Here is a 23,494-nt window from a genome sequence, read left to right on the forward strand (position 1 = left end):
TACAAGCTCACTGTGCATGTTTTGCACAACCACATGCTACCACATCTGACTGGACTTATTTATTATTAGCCACAGTACCCCCATCTGTATTTACCAAAGAAAAATAAGATTTGGCTGCTTAAATCATCTCACTGTATAAATCTTCATCCATGAAAAACTAATTAGGGAAATAAAATGGCCTTAGAGAATAGAGAAGTTCATGCAGTTTATACATATTCCATGTTTTGCCAAATGCTACAGTCAATTTGGAAAGCCTATTTGTAAATTCTACGTAAGCATCATTTTAAAACACAGAACACTTCATTGTAACATTCTTAAACTGGAAAAAAATTAACTCAACACTTTATTTTTTTTTAACCTTTGAACTTTTAGCATTAAATGTGAACCTAAAGCTTTCAACCTTTCGACTTTCCTGAGATGTGCTTTATTAAATTATCTCTCACTTTCTCTTTTCCAAATGCCACAGAAGATCATGAAACTGGAATCCATTTAAACCTTTTATTACCACAAACATTATCTATCAAGTGATGCTCTTACTGACTTAAGAACAATCACAGACACAGAAGTGCAACGTGCTGCCAGCAGTGAATACTAGAATCAAAGAATGGTAGCAGCAGACAACAATGTGCCTGTCATAAGAACTAATTTCAAGGAGTTTCTGCAAAAATATGTACCAAAAGTCTAAGGTATATGCCAAATTAAACTTTGAAATAATCACAATGGCTTATGGTGCTTAAGAGAAATTTGACAAAACTGTAACCTACTGTGTGTAGGTAAGAATGTAAATACTGCAGAAATGTAACAGGCATTTCTCCTATGGACTATTTTCTTTGCTTAACTGTAAACTCATTTTCCAGTTTCCAAAGTATTGATAATAATCTCATGATAAATATGCCATAAAACCAGCTGCCTACTACTATCAATGAAACCTGTCATCTCTAACTGCATGAAGTTCAACAAGGCCAAGTGCTGGGTCCTGCACCTGGGGCGCAATAACCCCAAGCAGAGCTACAGGCTGGGAGAGGAATGGTTGGAGAGCTGCCAGGCAGAGAAGGACCTGGGAGTGATGGTGGACAGTCGGCTGAATATGAGCCAGCAGTGTGCTCAGGTGGCCAAGAAGGCCAATGGCATCCTGGCTTGTATCAGGAACAGTGTGACCAGCAGGGCTAGGGAGGTGATCGTCCCCCTGTACTCAGCTCTGGTGAGGCCGCACCTCCAGTACTGTGTTCAGTTTTGGGCCCCTCGCTATAAGAAGGACATCGAGGTGCTTGAGCGGGTGCAGAGAAGGGCGACGAAGCTGGTGAGGGGCCTGGAGAACAAGTCCTACGAGGAGCGGCTGAGGGAGCTGGGCTTGTTCAGCCTGGAGAAGAGGAGGCTCAGGGGCGACCTTATCGCTCTCTATGGGTACCTCAAGGGAGGCTGTAGTGAGGTGGGGGTTGGCCTGTTCTCCCATGTGCCTGGTGACAGGACGAGGGGGAATGGGCTTAAGTTGAGCCAGGGGAGTTTTAGGTTAGATGTTAGGAAGAACTTCTTTACTGAAAGGGTTGTGAGGCACTGGAACAGGCTGCCCAGGGAAGTGGTGGAGTCACCATCCCTGGAAGTCTTCAAAAGACGTTTAGATGTAGAGCTTAGGGATATGGTTTAGTGGGGACTGCTAGCGTTAGGTCAGAGGTTGGACTCGATGATCTTGAGGTCTCTTCCAACCTAGAAAATTCTGTGATTCTAGTCTGCAAAGGTATTTTAATATGCAAATTATTGCTTACACATATTGTAATAAATAAGCACAAATTTTAGAAATTCAAAAATCTGCTTCTGCTTTTAGTATACACACATCCCTCATTACTATTACGCATTTGCAGTATAATCACCTAACACGGCAAGTTACAAGAGCTTCAGCAGAAACTCATAGCTTGGAGCAATCAGTGATTAAAATCTGTTGAACAATGGACTTGGACATTGAAATACAGTATCAGCACAGTATCAAATGAAAGAGAGAAAAATTTAGCTTTCTATAATCTCTGAAGATCTAACAAACTGTGGAGTTGCAACAGGAACCAGCAAGGACTTGCCAAGAAATCAGGCTCTAGAGAGAAAGACCTAGAACTGAGTTGGATGTTCCTTAGAAACTCTTTCTTGAATTTCAAATACAAAAACCATGCCATCCTTTTTGGAAATTGTTCAGATGGCTAGAATGACCTACACTGCTGTAACAACCAAAGCAAAACACCTGACCTCAGAACATTCTTCTGGGCTAGCCTCTATGCAAAAATGTACAGACCAAATGGAAATGATGGAGGAACAACGTAAGCTACTCTACATGAACAAAACTGTTCCTTTTTCTGTTTAATCATGGGGTTACAATGGCTGCCGCTTTATCGAGTCACGTCAAAATGCAGCATGGAAATCTCAATGCCCACAAAGACGTCCAAAAAGCAAACAAAGAAAGCAGGTGCATCTGGATGACACTAGTAGTAGATGTGAAAGGGCAATAACCCAGCTTTAACTCTCCACCAGTGCTACCAGAATCCAAAAAAAACCATCACAAAGACAGATTTTCTAATAGCATTTTAATTTAATTTAAGTTTGACCGATTTATTAATTCATGACTGCCACAATGTAGAAGTGACTGCAAACAATGAATCTGCCTTCCTGTCAAGTAAACTGTCACCACCTCACAGCCAGCTCTAAAACTCTGCTCTACAATATAACATTTCTAAATACAAAACCAGAAGATAGTTTATAAAATTAGCTATCTCCATTTTTGTAACACTAAAGAAGCAAATGTTTTTATACTAGTTGCTACTACATGGAATACCTGAAAAAAAATTAAAATTTAATTTAATTTAATTTAATTAATTAATTTTAAAAATGTATTATTTCTACATAAAAACCACAGAATAGTTATTATTTTTCTTTCAAATATTGCCACATATCTTGGCATATGTATATGCATACCTTCAGTCTTCAGACCAGCATTTGCAACTCTGATTACCATGCCCTGAAGCAGGGAATAGCTCTGTTAATGACAACAACCCCATAATTCCTCAAAAATTGTTATGAACTATGCTCCATAGAAGAAAGTTACTAAATGCAAGCAAATAAAGGTAAATTTTTTTCCTATATTGCACCAGGTAAAGGGATGAGAAAGAAATAAATATTACTGTGGACTGAACTCCTACAATACTTAATTAAGCCATTAATTTACCACAACACTACCTGACACTACCTGACAAAAGCACATGCCCAAGCCTTAAAATAGGACAGTAAAAAGCAAGATTGGCAAAGACTGAGAAGAAGAAAAGAGTGAAATCATAAATTTGTAAGAGCCATGAGGTGTGCGCTGGGTGTATATGGCGTAAGTGGCCAGGTGTTTGTAATGCTTGAAGCTCTTTCCTCTCACCTCCTTGTTAACATTACCTTCTGCGTGCACTTTCTCCAGCTAGTTTGCTTGCTTGTTATTTAAGGCAAAAAAGAAAAAAACAAAATGCCTATGAGCTGATTAGGACGGAACTGTGGTAGTAACCACAGCTGTTTACAAGACATGCTCATATACATCCTATTCCAACCTCAGTTTGCATTCATGTGTTAAACAAAGAGTCACTGGTAGCCCTTAGAAGAAGAGAACCTCTCCTTTGTTTTACAAGCATCCCACACTGGTTTATTATCTTTATATTTCCTCTGAAGCCTGTATTGCAATTCCCTGCTGAATAAATTCAAACTACTCTCTCTTATGCCTTCCCCTTAACAAGGCAATTCCTCTTTAAATGTGACAGCTTTCTAAACGAGGAATCAAGCCAATTAACAAGAAATTAAAGACCGGAAGACTTAGGGTGCAAGACCTCTGCTCACTTTTTTCCCAATCCAGAGTCAAAACAGATCCATTCAAAGGTCAGAAAAGTACCAAAGCTGGTGAAGCAGCAGGAACACACGGTCAGGGATCTGGGCCGAAGACACAGAGTTTGCCTCCCTCAGTCAGCCCCACTGAGGGCAGAGGAAGGAGGCACGAAGCAAAGAGATCCCCCCACTCTGCACAGACACTAAGCAGCACCTAATAATCCTAAGTATTAGCATCCTGTTTTTCCAGAGTGTAATGGTTTCTTCCCTGGTTTTCCCCTCCAACAGATAAGCTTCTGAGAGACAGGAATGGAAGTTGCTCTACTGATATGCAGCACTGTAAGAACGGAGATTGTTCCAAACTACAGCATCAGAGGTGAAAGGCTTCTTTCCAAATACACCAACACCGCTTGGCCAGCCCTGTGCTGGAAACAAAAGCTCTGGTTTGTCACAGCTTTTCAAGGAGAACTACGAGGACGAAAGTGAATACAGTGACAATAACCTCCACGGACCTGAAAACACTGAAGTGGAATACATGCATATTTTAATAAACTTTCATGTAGTGGAAACACTGGACTCAAATACTTATTTGGTTTGGTGAAAGAAAAAAAAAAAAGTCAATTCAAGCACAGTAGCACTTCATAAGCAATTTTCACTATTTATGACACCATAAAACAAAGCCATATTTTCACCAGTTTCTGCAATTGTCAGTTTTCACTATACCACAGGCAATATTAAAGATGACAGTTATTAAGAAATCTACAAAAATTGGATATGTCACAGTAGATCGAGCACTATATTTTTTAACCAAACTTTATTTCGTCAGTCTTCTGGGAAACCTGAGGAAATCAAGAGGCTTCGATTTTATATTGCTGCGTTTGCCAGTAACTTTCTGTGGAACTTGGAATATGTCTCAAGTTCCTCAGTTCTGTAAAGTATTAAAAATAAATTCTTATTTATGTGCCTTAACAAACGCTAAGGCATTCTGAAAGAATAGAATATTAATTTTTAGCACCAGCCTCATTTGCAATCAGCCTTTTTCTTCTACAACAACTTTAAAAAAAGAAAAACATTGACTACTGAATATTTTAGGCAAATTAGGTCCATAGCGATCTTCTCCCCCAACCAAGAAATATACTCTAAAATATACTTTATGTTTATGAAGCAATCTTAAAATCCAATCTCCAAGAAAAATCTCTGTCATAGATATTAAATAAACCCACTAGGTATCACAGTAATTTTATTTACACTGTCAATTTGCTTACTGTCACTGTGTATATTTCTTGGTTGGATTCATATTATGAAATCAAGTACATAGAATACAATCCACATGAGTAAGCTATCTGGGTGTCCCTGATAAGTGTCTTCATTAAAATAAATGACTTGTAGCTGGAAAATGACATGCCAGTATGTCCTATTTCAGACTTCTCAAACTGTAATAACACACTGAACAGTGAAAACTCAAGTCTGCTAAAGCCTTTGGCACTAAAACCAAAAACTTGCTATGCCATAACGCTAAGAAAAAGCAAGTATCTTGCAATGCTGTTAGACAAAATTTAATATTCTCATCCTTTTATCTTCGAGGTAGTTAAGTGATCAAAGCATTTTAAAATCATACATCTTCCATTCCATTACTGCGGAGGGAGGGGAATGACAGTTGTCTTGGTTAAATTCCTAAAGTTACTGATTATATATGTAACAGTTTTTAACTCTAGAATTAGGTGGAAATTCAATTCTGTATTAAAGATAAAACTGAATTCATATAATGTGCATTCATTAAATTTTAATCTTAAATTTTACTGTATAGATAATCACTTACTGTTTGTACCTCACTTCTTTCATTCTGTTAAAATCATTAATATACTGGAACACAACTGACATAATATTTTACTTTGACATGGTAGGATTAGAATAGTAGATAACGTGTAGAAAGTCTTTAAGAAACAGAATTAAGTTCATATTTCTCTTCAGAACCTCCAGGTTTCTGATTTAATTAAAACTAAAATTCAACTCCTCATTGAGGAGCTAAAAATCACCAATATTCTACTCTGCTAGTCAACACTACTTACAAGATAGCTTCTGAGCAACAAATATTTCCATCTGTCTTTCTAACAAGACAATTTAATTGTTCCTCTTAAATTTTGATTTCTTTTTGCACCCAAGATTTTCTGTAGTCAAAAAGATTACAAGACTTCTTTTTCCACTGATGAACAAAGCACCTCTTATCATTGAAAACACCCACTGTTTGGCAATTTTACAAGTGGACTAAACCTACTGACTTACACTCAAGGAAGTCTGATATCTTTACATTGGTACAATTTAACACATGCTAATTTTACGGAAATTATTTAATTCTCACAAACAATTGACATACAATTTCCTGAGCCTCAAATATTTTGACCTCTGTTCTCCTTAACGTGTTTTTATTCTCCCAGACAATGACATAACATGGAGATCTCTCAACTTCTACATACTTTATGTATTAATCATAAATAGTTTATGATACAGATGCTAGAATGGAAATTTCCATGAAGATTACTGTTCAGTTTTTGGAACTGCAGTGTGGATTTGGACAGTGTGGACAGTTTGTCCATTTTTTCCATACTTAATATTTCAGTTTGAAGACCAGATAGGTGGTAGGAAGATTCTGCAATGGTTTGGTTTTAGCAAACCATTTCTATTTAAAATCACCAGTGTATGTGCAATAAATTTACAAACTAAATTAAGAGCTTTTATTTACAAATATTGATACATCTTTCAGCAATTGATATCAACAATTAGGTAGCTATTTCATAATTTTTAATCAACTTGTCATGAAGGTGTCAATATTGAAAACATTTTGATCTCATCAAAGGTATATTCTTGTTTTATCTTCTGCATTTTTACCAATTGTAAAAGCAACTTAATTTAGAAAAGAAAATATCTGATCTAGAAGATTTTTACTCTGCACATACACAGATACTATCAGTATAATCACATGTATGATTCTGTAGGATAACACATATCTTACATAGCAAGAAGATGCCTCCATTTTAAAAGATTTTTTTTTCCATCTTATTACCTAGGAGGCCCATCAATGTTTGCTAATACGTCTTTACTTCTACAAAGTTCGACTGTCCATAAGTCAAAATATTGTTCATCTATAATCTAGGAAAAATATTAGCACATGCAGAAGAGCTTCAAGTGGAATGTGTTTGCACATGATTTGTAGGAAAATTACCCAAGATCATGCGGTCCCCATCTGAACTTATGAGAAAACTCAGAAAAGTACAAAAGAATAGGAAACTATGGATCACAAACCGTGACGTTTCTCTTTTGGAAAACAGAAGATGTTAGACAAGATTTTCAACGGATGTAAACTATCCCAGGCAAAAATCATGTAACTTGAAGACTGAATTTTTGTCATGGCTTCCTGCTATGGCAGGATACAGGTTTGTCTTTCTAACATGTAAAGTATTTCCAGAAGTATGATGTTTAACAGTGATAGTTATTTATCATATCACAGTGACATACATTTTTAGATCAGAAAACAACAAAAACTAGCATTTAAGAGTCAAAGAAGGGTCTCTTTGGATCAATGAATTAACAGAAATTGCAGCTCAGCTGCAATTAGTTTTGAGTTCTATTGATTGTGCAAACCAGAACAGAATACACGCTCCCATGCAAACAGAAAATATTTGAAAATACAGCTGATACTTATTATCTTCCCTATGTTTGTAACTAGCCTGAATTATGGCAAGCACAGTTAGAAGCCTATTTCTGGACAACTATTGGCAAGAATCACCATCAGTTAGATGAGTACAGACTGTGTACTAAGACAGAAGCATTTTGGAAAGCATTTTCATTTTTCAGAAGATAAGTTGGACATACCTCATGCATTTTGCAAAAAGATTAAAGACAACACTGTTTAAGAATGAAGAATGGGAGCATATTTTAAAGATACAGTTCCAGAATTCTTTGCATAAACTCAATTATGAATTTGTTTTGCAAAGAGGGCTAAGAAACACACCTTTATCGTTTGGCCTATTGTACTTATAAAAGCTCCAAGCATTACTTGACGAATACCGAAGTATTAATACCTTGCTTTCTTTTATCCCAGCCTGTATTTTTCTCAAACAAACTTTACGTGTATACCGTTTGATTTCTTGAGCAAGGATACAGCCATAACTAAACCAGGGTTTTAGACAGGAAGAATGTAGTTAGGTTATGTGATAAAATCTTGTCTACACATACACAAAGTATCACAGAGAAGCAACTGTGTGTGGGGTGAGGGGGACCCAAATAAAGACCTGCTCAGCTTCTCCCAGGCCCATCACAGGATGGCTATTTATCCATCACAGGCCCATCCCCACAAGCCCAAGGGAGCACAGGGCCACAATGGAAGGCAGAAACTCCAATTAAGGACTTGGAGAAAATGATAACCTCTCTGAGTCCCTAACAGGGCTGTCCCAAGACAGTCTTAGCCTTGGTGGCCCAACACGAAACCCAGCAAAACAGGCCATTGGGATCACCATTTAGACTAAGGAGGTTGCTGCGCCTAGGAGTGTTGGACACATTAAGGGATGTGGTGGAAGAACACTCTGATGTTACATAAGACTTATTATCAGCTGTTTAGATGAGGAATAGAAGGTAGTAAAAGGAAAGGATTTAGGGAGAAACAAGTGTGGCAAACAGAGGATATGAGAATATGAGCTCACTGTCTCTTGCCCTGTCACTAGGCACGACTGAAAAGAGCCTGGGTCCATCTTCTTTGTAACCTCCCTTCAGGTACTTATGGACATTGATGAGATCCCCCTGAGCCTCCTCTTTCCCAGGCTGAAAAACCCCAGCTCTCTCAGCCTCTCCTCACAGGAGAGGTGCTCCAGTCCCTCCATCACCTTTCTGGTGGCCCTGCACTGCACTCTCTCCAGTATGACCATGGCTGTCTCATACTGGGGAGCCCAGGACTGGACCCAGCACTCCACGGGTGGTCTCACCAGGGCTGAGCAGAGGGGAAGGATCACCTCCCTCCACCTGCTGGCAATACTAACACGGCCCAGGATGCCATTAGCCTTCACAGAGGCACATTGCTGGCTCATGTTTAGCTTGGTGTCCACCTGGACCCCCAGGGCCTTTTCTGCAGAGCTGCTTTCCAGCTGGGGTTGTTCCACCCCACCGTGCACGACTTTGCACTTCCTCTTGTTCAACTTCAAAAGGTTCCTGTCAGCCCATTTCTCCAGCCTGTCCATGTCTCTCTGGATGGCAGCACAACCCTCTGGCCTACCAGCCACTCCTTGCAGGTTTGGGTCATGTGCAGACTTGCTAAGGGTATATTCTGCCTCATCGTCCACATCATCAATGAGAATACGAGACAGGGCTGGATTCTGTATTAACCCCTGGGGGTACACCACTTGTTATCACCTCCAACTAGACTTTGCAACACTGATCATCACACTGGTGTTGATGTAGTCTAGACAGATAATATCCACTGTTCTCCCTTCATCCACCAGGCCGGTCATTTTGTCATTGAAGTTTATCAAGTTGGTCAAGCATTTCCCCTTGGCAAATCCACGCACACTACTCCTTATGATTTTCTTCTCCTTCATGTGCCTGAAAATGGTTGCCAGAATTAGCTGCTCCATCACCTTCCCAGGAACAGAGGTGAGGCCGACATGCCTGTAAGTACCTTAGGTCCTCCTTCTTGTCCCTTTTGAACATGGGAGTGACATTTGCTCCCCTTCAGTCTTTCGGCACTTTTCCCATTAGCCATGATCATTCAAAGGTTATCTAAAGTAGCCTTGCAGACAATGGCCAGCTACCTCAACACTCATGGGTGCACCCATTAATGGCTGAAATCTGTACATATACTTTGCAGCAATGAATGCTGACAATATTATTATACTCCTAGCTAGTTCAGGCTTGTTTCTGATTAATACAAAGCAGAGAGTACTTAGACATCTCCTTTACTGCGTACTTCATATATTTAACATACCAAACTTAAGCACATAAATCATCATATTCTTTAATTACCACACGCATGCAACTATAACTCTTTAGTAAAAGGACAGACAAGACTGAATTAATATGAGGTTTTAAAGCCTATTTTTGAATAACAGCGAAGTGTGCCTGTGGTATTTTATTTTGCTTGTTTTCCAGGGGGAAAGAGAGAGTTAGTATGGAAAACTTTTTAGAACTCTGCTCAGCTACAATCTTTTTCATTACAATTTGGTGGATATGATTTGGAAAATAGTACCAGGCTCAGAGTGACTGAGTGTGCAACTATAGCTGACTAGGGTGGACATCTCAATGACAGACCTTCCACTGGAGAAAAAAAAAATCATAAAACAAATCTAGAACTGTTCTTTTCCAATACTTTTGTAATGACATGTCCCACACCAGTCATCATTTTGCTAGTCTGCTTAGAATAAATAGTATCAAATGCAGCCCATCTTTTAGGTTCTGTGATTTATGCTCAACTACAAGCACAATCTGAAAATGTTTTTCCTAAATTCCAATATTCCAATATGAGTTTAGAATATTTTCAATGTTCAGTGAAACCTGCATTCAAAATGGTTGTGAGGTCCTAAGCACAGATGGGATTCAAACAGCTGACTTAGAGGACCAGTCAGTTTTAGTCTAGACTTAGCAAAAATGATGTATAAGCACAAGCGTGTATGTAATTTTCCTTAATTAGTAAATATGTCATGACTTGAGACGACTAAGATGCACATAATTTATGTGCATTTCTATGAAAAAGGTAGGGTATTATGTATTGCCCAACAAGGCTATTTCCATTCAGATTCAGACATTTAAAAAAACTAGTTATTTCAGTAATTAGTGCTGGGGGGAGGTGCACTCCTCCAAAGCCCTTCTGCGTTCAGTACTACATTAAATCCACTATAAACAGATACATATCAAAAACAAGCAAATGAAATCATACAACAAAAAAGCTGTTCTTATTTTAGAGACTAATTATAAGGAATAAAGAACCAGTTGCTTGCAGTGAGTAAAAATGTAATGATTTTCTTTCTACATAATAAGAAATAGTTCATCAAAATTACATAAATATTCGTAGGTGCTTTAAAGTGGGCGTAATGAATTCTTACGCTATGCTTTCCCTTCTGAAGACAAAAAGGGAAAGCATTACATCAACATCACTGAGAATGTGCTTGCAAAATTTGATGTTCTTGAAATAACGTATGACTATATCACCAGTCTTTATACTTGTTGCTTGTGATCTGGGTGAACAGCCTTATTTCCTCATATATCTTCCTCTTTCCCTCCCTGGTCCAACCAGATTCTTATGCGGACTCCAAAGGAGGTCAAAACAATAACTTGACCAGGGACACTTCATGCCTTTATCCTGCTCCTGGAACCCTGTATCTGGGCACATTCTACAAGCAGCACCAGAAAGGACCCTTAAAATATAACCTAGCATTTTACACTTAATATATATATATATTAAGTGTATATAATATAATATGTATAATATAATATATATATTAATATATATATGTGTGTGTGTGTGTGTGTGTATATATATAATGCTGTTATGTGAAGCGTTGCCAAAGACTGAATTCCATATTTTTACCCCAAAAACACATGCACCATTTCCGAAGTGAACTGATTTCCAATAGCATAAAAAATGGAGTCATTAAAAAGAAATTATTGTTATGCTTTCATTCGCATGATTCATCACATCTATTATATGGTTAACATGCTTCAGCACTTACAGAGATGTCTTCTAAGGGGTAAAAACAAACAAAAAAAAACCCTATAGTTCCATCTTTTATGCTGTATTTCTGCACAGAAGCATTTAATTTTAATGACACTTCTTATGAAAGTTATAGTAGAACAGTAAAACTTTTATGAAAGTTACTCATACAAAATAGTTAAACTGAATTTTAATTAAAAAAGCCTATGACTCCTCCAAAAAATGAAAAAAAGAAAACTCAAATATTTCATTAAGTTAAAACAAAAACCCTCAGAAAAACTTAGGTAACATTTTCTGTACTTGAATAGGGACAACTATACCCACATGTGAAAAGAATGTCAGAATTAAGGTAGGAACTATGCATTTCCCAGAAAGATTACTGAAATGACAAATATCAAAAGTGGTTTTAAGTATCAGTCGAAGTTCTGTTGTTAGACACAAACTAGTGCAAGTTCCTTGCATCATGACCGTGACTCCTGTATTTTTTTTCTTTCCTAAAAGTAGTTCTTTTTATAGTTGATTGATTAAACTTAACCTCTGATGGTCATCCAATCCAATGTTGATTCAAAGAGAGGTTACTGCCAACATTAGGTTAATGTAGCTATACCTTCATCTAGCAGAGCCTTGAGAACTTCCAAGGACAGAGGTCCGAAAACCTCTCTGGGATGCCTGCACAAACCTCTCAGCAGACAAATTTTTCTTAATGTTCAATCTGATTCTTCCAAGCCATGATTTCTTACCATTAATATTTGTTATAATACCTGTCACTAACAGCTTGGCTGTGCTGTTTTTGTAATTTCTGATATAGTTGTACGCTACTATTATGTCACCCCCTCAGCCTTCTCTGCGCCAGACTAAATGAACAGCTCCCTCAACCTGTCTTTGCCTGTCATGTTGTTTAGGGTCCTGACTATCTTCATATTCCTCTGCTGGGCCCTTTCTAGTTCTTTCTCATCACTCAGATTGCAAAGTCCCAAACTGGACACAATAGCTCAGGTGTGGACACAGTTTTTGATTTATTTTCCTTTTATTTTCCTGTATTTCCCTTTGATTTATTTTCCATTTTACTTTCCAGCATATAGCTTGCCTTAATGAAAGTACTGTTTTCTTCATGGATTTCTTTTCGGTAAATCACAGTGAAACGGAGTACAACACAGAAGTAGCAACTATGTGAAATTCCAGATAGCTGCATGTTTCTAAATCAACAGCAGAGATTCCCCTGTTCTTCCTTCAAATCTAGTCTACATATGGTATAGTACCAAAAAATGTGGTGACACAGTTTTGCAATATGTTTTGCTCAAAGACCAGCTCAACAGTAACACTGTATTTTTGCTTAAATCCTTGAAAAAACAGGGAGAGGGCTGCAGAATCTTGGCCAGATGCTTTTGCAAAAAGTAACTTGTGATTCACCAATACTGAATTCCAATATCAAAAGGTTAAGATATTCTATCGTGCATCTTTACTCAGAATGATGTAAAGCCTTTTAAATGAACTGGATTGACAAAGTCATTTAGGAAATGGAAGCCCAAGTAAAAGAATTAAAAATATATATCTTTACATCAACAAGGGTAAACTACTTAAGGAGATAAGCAGAATAAGAGTTATGTCTCATCTGTGAGAAAATGACTCACAACCTGGAAATATGTCAGGATAAAAATCTGTAGGCCTTTTATAGGAAAACAAAACAAAACAAAACAAAACAAAACAACTCAAAACAACAAACTGACGCCAACTTTCATGTTTTCTGCCTTCCCTCCTCAATGAAATAATCTTGGAATTCTTGTCTTAGTATGGATGATACACAGTGATACCACTTTTGATGCAATTTACCTTGCCCCTCTCAGTGCTAGAAGTAGTCAATAGTATATTCAGAACACTTCTTTCTTGGCTAAAATTTTCTCCTTTTTCACAGCCAAAACATTTTGTTGAGACTGTCTTCACAATTCACCTCCAGTAGAACCAGTTGAGGTTCTAAAGGAAACCTGAATCGTTCCTTACCCGCTTATCTATTCAGCTTCACAGTGGCTTGCATGCATACAAACCTGTACAGATGTGTACAAATGCCTAATAAATAAGATCTGTCTAGCCTATTAGAAGGTTGTGGAAGTAGTGGTATTTTCTTTTTTTAATCAAAATGTATTGTAGATAATTAAATCTAATACAAGCATTAAATCTTGAAAAACAACTCCAAAAAGACACGCGCTATAAGTACAGGGCACTGCCCTTTACATTGCTTTAGAAACACCTAGAATTAATTAAATATTAAGAAAGGGGAAACAAATAATGTGTGTTGGCTTTCACTAAGCGGTAAGAAACTGACCAACATTCTCTTTTTGAGAATGTGTTTGTATTGCTAACAGATGTTTGGTGTTAGAACAGCTAACTAAAAGCAAGATATGCCAGACACGCAGAGAAAAAATAAAAGGAAAACTCATGGGATGTGAAGAGCAGCAAAAGACATGGACAGTAAAAGGTAACTGGCGTGCACTATAATAAATTCAGATATAAGGAAAATGAGTTTTATACATCTCTGCAACAAAGGTTCTGAATATATCAGCTAACAGCTGTATTTGAAAAAAAAATAATTTACACTGATGTTATTATACCTCAAATGAGTAGCGGAGCTTCCTATAGCAACAAGTACTCTTCCATATGAGCCCTCTAAATTGAACAGTACAAAATACACTCATATAAACCTAAAAATATTCAAGCTTCACATTTTCTTAAGTGAAGTTTGGTATTTTTTGGTACTCTGTAATATGAAAGCATGGTGAACTATAGTACAATCTGTCATCATGTAAAATAACCAACATTAATCCAATACAACATGAGGCCACTTGAACAGTGACAAGGTGTCAATAGACTTCATTTGTATGGTTAAATTACAACATTACTGAGATTGAACACATACAGTATGCAAGACCATGAACACTAATACTTAAATCCAATAGAATTTAGTCTAAATTAGATTTGTTAGCTGTCAGGCATTGCTACATAGCATTATTTTCTTCCCCCGTTAATAAACCATTCCAAAGAAGCACACAGGCATAAAAATCACTCAAGATTTATGCCTGAACCTTGCAGAGAAAGAATATTATACTAGATACTTGTCTTTTTACTGCACATCTGTGTGAAGAGTTTGACTCTCATTGCTCTATGCCCTTCTATTTAATAGTTGAAGACAGAACTAAACCTCATCTTAGCTTTTCTTCTTAAGGCTGGGCAGACCCAGTTCTCTCAGCTTCTCCTCCTACCTCACATACTTCAAGTCCTAAATGTCTCAAGTCCATCTCTGTTGGACTCATTCCAGTACATCACTTTATTTCTTGTATTGGGGAAAGCAAAATTGCACACAGTGCTCCAAATGCAGTCACACAAGAGCTGGAGAGAGAGAATAATTGCTTCTTTCAATTTGCTGGCTATACTCTCACAACAGTGTGCTATGCAGTTGGCTGCCTTTGCCACAAGAGTACACTGCTGACTAAATAAAAACATTACATGAAAAGTTCCTACCCATAACTAAATGTATAGGCGTATTCAGCCCCTACCTCTCAGCACTCTACAAGTATGTGAAATTAATGGAAACAATTGCCATCAGCTCTCTTGCACTCAGATTTCCTTGTGGGGCTCTGATTAAGAGTGGAAACACACAAATAATAAGTCTCTCTTGTTAACAACTTCCCAGATAAAACCCCAAGCAGTGCATCCCAAAATCTACATTATCTCCAGAAGTGTTGTTAAGAAACACTGATTGCTCTCCTGTAACATGATTACGTCTCTGCTACAGCACAATTCTGGGTGAAGGTTTAGAAAGAGCTGTTGTCAACCCCTCTCAGAAATCAGACAGAAAACACTTCCAGAACTGTCACAGACTAACATTCATACAAAAAAACTGAGTGCATTCTGCTTGGTAAGTCTACCTTAATGTCCTCATAACAGGCCTAATACAGTCTGTTACTCAATGCAGTCAGTATTTGTGATGAGACAGCCCTTCCTTCAGATTTCTCCATCATTAACACACAGGAGTTCTGAGACTTTCTGGAGGATTGTTCCCTGGACTTACAGGATCAGAATCAAATGTAACTTTAGGACAAGGACATTTTAGAGCATAGCAGACTGAATAAAGGAAGCTTGACTTTTTACAAGCTATCTTCCTCGGGGGTTTTCCTTGTTTCATGATTTACAACTGTACCTTCTCTCCCACTCGTGTCTCAGAGAAAGACTGTGCATGGAAAGTTGTAGAAAGATTACCCTCAAGACGAAAATGGTCTTGCAGTGGACAAAACTCTGGGGTAGAGAATGTTCCAAAGGATTAATCTTACCACTCCATTCCAGCTTACACTTCAACACAATTACAAATACTACTTCCCCCATGTAAGTTATCTAATATTTTCTTTAATCTAAGTAGCACCATCCTGGCTGCAAGTCATGGCTCTCCCCCAGTGTGTTTAAGGAATGCCATATCAGAAATAAGCCAAACAAATTCAAAAGAAAATTAATTATTTTTGAAAGATGGAAGCCTAAAAACCTGCACTGAGAACAGGTCCACAAAAAATAAAATAAAATAGAGGAGAGAGAGTACACTAGCTGGAAAGAGTTTGTGAAAAACAGTTTCTTTATGTAGAACTAAGGATGCAAGCATATACATAACTAAGCATATACAGCTTATATGTCTTAACATTACAAAACTAACACATAGCAATTCACAATCTTAAAAGTAAGCAACAACAAAACAAAACAAAAAATCCACTCCAAAACTTAAACAAAACAGCAACAACAACAATAAAAACTCACCACTAAACCCAGAAACTGTTTATGGTCAATTAAATCAATGAACTTCCAGCTTGTATTATAAACATATCAATATAACACCAGTGGAATGGAAAAACAAACTTAGTATACTCCCAAGCCTTTATTTCTAGACCCAGGCAGGAAATGCAAGCCATCAACAGCTTTCCTTTTTTTCACTTGCCATCCAGAGGGAGCTGGACAGGCTTGAGAGGTGGGTTTGTGAGAACCACATGAGGTTTAAAAAGGCCAAGTGCAAGGTCCTGCACCTGGGCTGGGGTAAGATTGGGTACAGGTTGGGTAGAGAATGGATTGAGAGCAGCCCTGAGGATAAGGACCTGGGGGTGTTGGCTGACAGGAAGCTCAACATGAGCTGGCAATGTGTGCTTGCAGCCCACAAAGCCAACTGGGGCTATGGGTCTGCTTTATCAGGTATACTGGTCTGCATCAAGCAAAGCGTGGCCAGAAGGTTGAAAGAAGTGATTATTCCCCTCTTCTCTGCTCTTGTGAGATCCCATCTGGAGTGCTGCGTTCAGCTCTGGGACGCCCAGCACAAGAAGGACACAGAGCTATTAGAACAAGTCCAGAAGAGGGCCACTACGACGATCAAGGGGCTGGAGCACCACTCCTGTAAAGACAGGCTGAAGGAGCTGGAGTTGTTCAGCCTGCGGAAGGCTCCAGGGAAACCTTATAGTGGCCTTCCCATACCTAAAGGGGGTCTGCAGGAAAGCTGGAGAGGGACTTTTTGTCAGGGAGTGTAGTGATAGGACAAGGGGGAATGGCTTTAAATTAAAAGAGGGTAAATTTAGATTAGATAGAAGGAGGGTGGTGAGGCACTGGCACAGGCTGCCCAGAGAAGCTGTGGGTGCCCCATCCCTGGAGGTGCTCAAGGCCAGGCTGGATGGGGCTTTGGGCAGCCTGGGCTGGTGGGAGGTGTCCCTGCCCATGGCAGGGGTGTGGATTCAGATGGTCATTATGGTCCCTTCCAACCCAACGCATTCTATGATTCAATGAACCTATAATTGCTATTGGCTTTTCCTTTTTTTCCTGATCAGTCCTTGCTCCTCTGTGTACTCGTTCTCTCTTCCTTAATAGCATTGAAAGGTTGAAATTTACTGTCAAGGAGTGAGGAAAGCAATACTACTGCGAAGTTCAAATGTTTCCTAGCGCCCAGCAATTAAGATGAGGCTCAGGCAAAGACCAGAAAACAGAACGTAAGTACTTCAGAAATCTGTACAAGGCAAAAAGAATACTCTAAAAGATTACTTTTTTTTTCTTTTTTTTTAAAGTAAAAGCACATTAACATGAAGTTCAATGTTTTTGGTATTACCTGCCAAAACCATAAGGTGGCTATATGTAAGCTCAATATTATGGAGTGTGTGGCTTACATTTTTTGGGAGGAAGGCTAGGAAAAAGAAGCAAGCAGTGACATTATCTGATTTAAAGGAAAATCTCTGGTAAATCTGAAGCAAGACTTGAGAGTTACTTTGTAAATCAAACTATCCATTAAGACTTGAGATAGTATTTGTTATAATCACTGAGAAGTCATCAAGCCTTTTTTTCCCTCAAACTTTTTTTCAAGTGCTATAAAAGAAGCACTTCAGTGTACACACATGCTGCATATTCAGCTTACAAGAGACATATTGTATTACACTACAACAGGAAACACTAAAAGCTACAGCCTTTTATCTATACTCTTGCAGAGTTGTAGAGCATCATTTTAAAATCCCGACTATATAAAAAATATATACAGCCATTCTTTATATAGTTTCACACACTTTAATCACAAGTTTTGTCCATTTTAAAATCAAATTACTTGCTAGATCTAGAGTGGTAAAGCGGATGTGTTTTCATTATACTTCCTTTGTATGCTTTTTTGTTTCCAAATTATTATTTTTTGTTTTTAACAAATTCTCTTTCTAAGAAAATATGTAAAGAAATGGAAAGTAACGTAAAGGAATAGCAATGGCTATTAGACGTAGAAAAGACCTAATACCCTTTTTAATCTGTATCACGACAACTGAATAGGTGTAGTTATGATTAACAACTGTACTTAAGATTAGAAATGCACACATTATGTTAGATCAGATTACACTAGAGATAGAAGATATTGCTTTAAAATGTCTACAAAATATAAATCTGAAAGAATCTTATGAAGCAAAGAAAAATAGGACTTGTCAACAAGCCAAAAAGACACCTGCTTACAATGTGCTTCATTTTTTTCTTACCTTCTGTGCTTAATCCAGGACTTGAAGTGAATTTTGCTACATCGACAATCTTTACGGCAAACTGTTGCCCTGTTTCCCTGTTGATACATCGCCGCACAACGCTGAATGGACCCCTGAAACACACATGCACAAAAAATCAGCAATAAATAAACCATTCTCTTTTATGCACTGAGCTGTAATTTCATTACTTTTAAACAAAATTTAGATTCCAATATATAATTCAAGTATAGTAACAGAAGCTTGTACTTCTAATCTTTGCTCCCCATGAACCATAAAACATAGTTTTAACAACAGACTAGAGTAAGAACAGTAAATGAGTTTCAAATTTACTATATTAAGGAGAGCTCAAATATATTCTCTCATTCAACCAGTTGAGAAAGGCCATACTGTTGGAAACCACGTGTAATACACTGGCACATTATCATTACATTTTAAACAGACTTTTTTTGATGCATAGCTCAAATGGGGGAAAATGTATTAAAAGACTATAATGTGAATTGCAAGCTTCCTAAACTGTTTCTAACTTGGGTATTATACTTGTTTTATACTGTAAAAATACTGTAAATACTATATTCTGCAATTTGTATTCATCTCCTCGATTTCCAAAATGAAAATTTGACAGGGATGACTTCAAAATTTGACTCACAGTACCAGGTAGAAAGAAAGAAAGAAAAACAGAGGTGAGAAATATATTCTTGCTTTCAGTCCTGAACTAAAGTTAAGAAATTACCATTATTTGAAAGAACCGAAAAGATATTCTTTAGTAACAATGATAAAAGAAACAAAACTGCTAAGTCATGCTGTTTGGGTTGGTTTCTCTGTTCTACACAAACTCGGTTTATTTTAAGCTTATTTGACACCACTAGATTATGAACAACTTCCCTTACTGCACTTAAAGCTTATCATTTTCTCTCATCCTAAGCACTTCAAGAACCCCCATAAAAATTACAGATAAAGAAGATCTATTAAAATTTGTTCAGACAGATGTTAGCGTTGCATCACTAAAGCTAGCTATTGTTCAAAACTGAAGTTACGTTTGCTGAAACATGAGTTAGAACAATGGTAACCCTAAAAAGCTCCACTTTAAAAATATCACCATCAATACACATTTATGGGAGCTTCTTTCACAGTACATAATTTAAGTTCTTGATGCCTTGACTTAGAATATGGAAACTTCCATTCACTATTAATAAGAGAAAATAGAATCAGACAATTATGGTGTGTCAAGCATTCAAACATGAAAAATTAATTAGTTGTGAAAACAAAACAGGGTTGTTTCAAGACTGCAATATAATTGACCTTGCCACTACTTTTTTTACTCCGACTGATTTAATGACTGAATTGATAGTTCTAAGAAATTCATTCTAAAGTCTTCTCAAAAAGACATAAGGACAAATCCGAGGGTGGAAAGAGCCTTTGTTTGGAAGTTCATCTGTTGAGTGAATATTCATCCACTGAGTGAAATAAATGGATAAATATAACAAGAGAAATCCTTCCACTCAGACAGTGAACTGGAAGTTGGTTTCTGAGCACTAAGACTGCAAAGAAATGGAATTGTCAAAATAAAAGTTTCTCTGAGAGGGGAGAGATGCCCAACTGAAGATATGTACTCACATACTTATATAACTGGGCTTTTGGAATTTCTTTACATACCAGATGATTCAAAAAATGCAATTTTTTACCCTACCAAATCAAGCTATTCCCATAGATAAAATCCATTTTTGTACCCTATAAACAACATACTTGCAAATATTTCTTTGAATAACATGATTTTTGACACAGAATACGAATGCTAAACCAGGCCATGAATCACAATGTAAACATTCAAAATCAAGGAAGATATTTATTAACACAACTATCTAACTGTGAATTATGCTGACGCACTCAGACACAGCTACCTACTCAAGAAAATAATTTTTCTCTCTCGTTTTCTCACTCCTAATGTACAATGAAATCCCCCAAACTGATGACTGTTTTCTTCTTTGTATCCATAACCCAATATTATTCAGCATATAAAAACCCCAACAGTTACCACAAATATTTTTAAAAGATACTCAATTAAGAATTTAAATATACAAAAATCAACTTTTATCTGTAAATACAGAAAGCTCGTCTAACTTCATTTGGCTACAGATGACTAGAGCTATTGACCTGAAACACTCCCCCTATATTAAAGAAAGTAATCTTTTATTAAAAATAAACCGACATTTTATACAGATCAGTGTCACCTTCTTATCCCGAGTCCCTGCTTACTCTTTTAGCATGTCAAAGTAGGATTTGTTTAAAATAGCACAAAACCACATTTAAATTATGATAATTTAAAAACATTTCAAAAACCTAAACTACAGCTTCAGAATAATATTGGCAATAGTTGTTTTTCAGACATAATTTGCTAGAAATTACATGTATTTATTTAAAATTGATCCTTTTTCTTTTCATTCCCACTGGTTTTCCTCACAAAGCCTTTATGAAGTTATTAAATAAAGGTTTTTAATATAGTCTGATACAGAATGATAGATTATTGGAGTGTAGAAAAACCTGATGAGAACACCATGCCCTTACTTACAGGCTGACCCTTGACTTTTGTTCGTCGATGTAACTACAGAAACCCTGTGAATATACATTTTTCTTCCTATTGACTACGCTACTTCTAGTTTTCCTGGTTTACTCAAGTCTGGGCTGAGAACTTGCCCATTTACCTGAGTGTGTATGTGCACATACTTCTAGCAGCCAAGAAGAAAAAATGGCTGGAAAAAGAATAAATGAAAAAGGAACATCCAAACTACAGCTCCAAGAAGGATCAGGCTTGCGGTCATCCTTACCACTCTTGTAAGTATGACTTATTTTTTCTTTCCATCATGCATTAACATTTTAAAACCCTGACTGGAGCAATTTCCATCCTGCATTTTCAGTCTGGCACAAAAAATGGATGTTTCATTCAATTCCGTAACAGAGTATAAGAGGCGTCATGACAGTCTCAACCTTTATGGCCATATTTAAACTTAGCTATGCTTTTTAAAGAGCCTTTTCTACCTATAAAGATGAATGCCAGAGTCTTAAGTAAATCAAAGCTGCTGTAAAGCTCAGAAGACAAGAATTCAGTAGTGCCCACAATTAACTCATTCTCTTAAAAATACACCAATTTAGAGTCTCTTATGGAAATCAAAAGAGATTTTAAACATAATCCAAAAATTCATGTATTTACAAGCTTCAGATTTCCAACGTTTCCAAAATTAGCTCTCCCATATTCAAGCGACAAACAGCCTCAAAATAGCATACATGTTATGACTATAGATTAGATGAATATATTCCATGACAGAAGCAGTGCAACAAAGGCTTGAAGTATCCAGTTTTAAATAACTTGTTATCTCATGGATATTTAACACATTCACGAGAGGTACCCTTATGATTTAAGCAGACACCCTTGCTACCATGTGCCAATTAACAGAAAGGAATGTTAAAATAAATTATGGTTGCGGTTAGTTTTTTGACATCTTCCTCGTAGCTTCAATGAAACACAGACATTTTACAAACAAAGTTACAATACCCCGCAGTGATATTGCTTAATTTGAGCCAGAAAACAAAACCCCATGCTTCCTAACACAATAGTTTCCAATCTTATTCAGAAGCTAAGTAACAAACGTCTTTCAGGCCACACTCTTAGCATTAAAAATGATGCTTGTTTCCCTCAGTCAGGAAAAGGACTAAGTTACTTGATCTTTCAAATGATACAAGTAGCTATTCATCAGTTTTGTTTGTCACCAGGGAAACATATCACATTCTGGATAAACGACAATTTCTATAGCTCAGTTTATTACTGCAGCTCAAATCATATAGGATCTAAAACACAGAGATGATGCAAAGGGGAAGGAGCAGCAGTAAAGATGCAGGTCATCAAAATGGTTACAGACAGATCAGACAACTTATCTGAATGTTTGTTTATTAAAACAGAGGAACTGGGTTAAGTTGAATAATAAGAGATTTCATCCTCTAACAGTCATACAAACTAAAATTATGATGTAATGTGTTTAATATTTCACTCCTCTCTCTGCTGCCCTTAACAGACACACCTACTGAGATGCACAGACCAAAAAACCACCATCTTTCCACCTTCCCCTCCACCTTTCAGAACCTTTCACTGTGGTTAGCACGGACAGAACAGACTACACTAATACACTGCTACGTCTGAGAATCATTAAAATACTCAAGTAGTAAGGACAAATGCTTTTCTTTCACTGATACTTGTTTTGTTATTGGCAGCAACACATCCCAACATCTGCAATTCTTTGATTCGTGCTTGCAATGTATATCAAAGCACAAAATGTATTTTCTTAGACTGAAGTTGGAATGCATGCTGAGTTTTGCTGTTTACTGCAGATGGAAATCAAAGCATCACGATACATTATTAAGGAGTTATTGATTACATGTAGGCCATGAGAAAGTGGATAGGAATGCTGAAAAGGTGCCTCAATCATTTTTTTTTTTTTCACGTATCCTAAATTTCAGGTTAGTAGGACAGCTCCTGATATAATCTTAACCCCAATTAAACTGTTTCTGGTGATTAATTTTGGTGTATTAACAGAACAGTTCGTTTTCATATCAACTAGATCTACCCGTGTATACAAAGGAGTATAACATTTGAACTAGAATGAAGTCCTAAAAATTTTAGACCACCAAAGCCTCTTTTTTTTTAAAATTATTATTATTATTATTATTTTTTTTTACTAAGTCCTTCACTTTGAATTCTTTTATTTGGTGTATGTCATAAGGATTTCAAGGATAAAGATCATAAGCCATCGTTTTTCAAACCTTTTATTTATTTATTTATTTAAACTGAAATCTTGCTGGTTTGTCTGTTCTGCTTCCTTTCCTCTTCCCTCTAATACATGCTGGTGTGCAAGAATGAGAACAGGTTGGGATTAAGATAAAGTCTGTTCATTCCTAACAAGCA

At 37.1% G+C, this 23,494-nt stretch overlaps 1 protein-coding gene across 8 annotated transcripts in view; it reads right to left on the reverse strand.

The window, feature by feature from the left end:
* CASK (calcium/calmodulin dependent serine protein kinase) overlaps nucleotides 1-23,494 on the reverse strand; it is a 214,501-nt gene that overhangs the window by 139,831 nt on the left and 51,176 nt on the right. For all 8 annotated transcript variants that reach the window (XM_084505700.1, XM_084505704.1, XM_084505702.1 and 5 more), the window contains exon 2: nucleotides 18,544-18,656. In XM_084505700.1, coding sequence (XP_084361826.1) covers nucleotides 18,544-18,656 — 113 coding nt within the window. The remainder of the gene's footprint in view (nucleotides 1-18,543; nucleotides 18,657-23,494) is intronic.

Source organism: Aythya ferina (genome assembly GCF_964211825.1).
Source record: "Aythya ferina genome assembly, chromosome: 1".
NCBI lineage: Eukaryota > Metazoa > Chordata > Aves > Anseriformes > Anatidae > Aythya > Aythya ferina.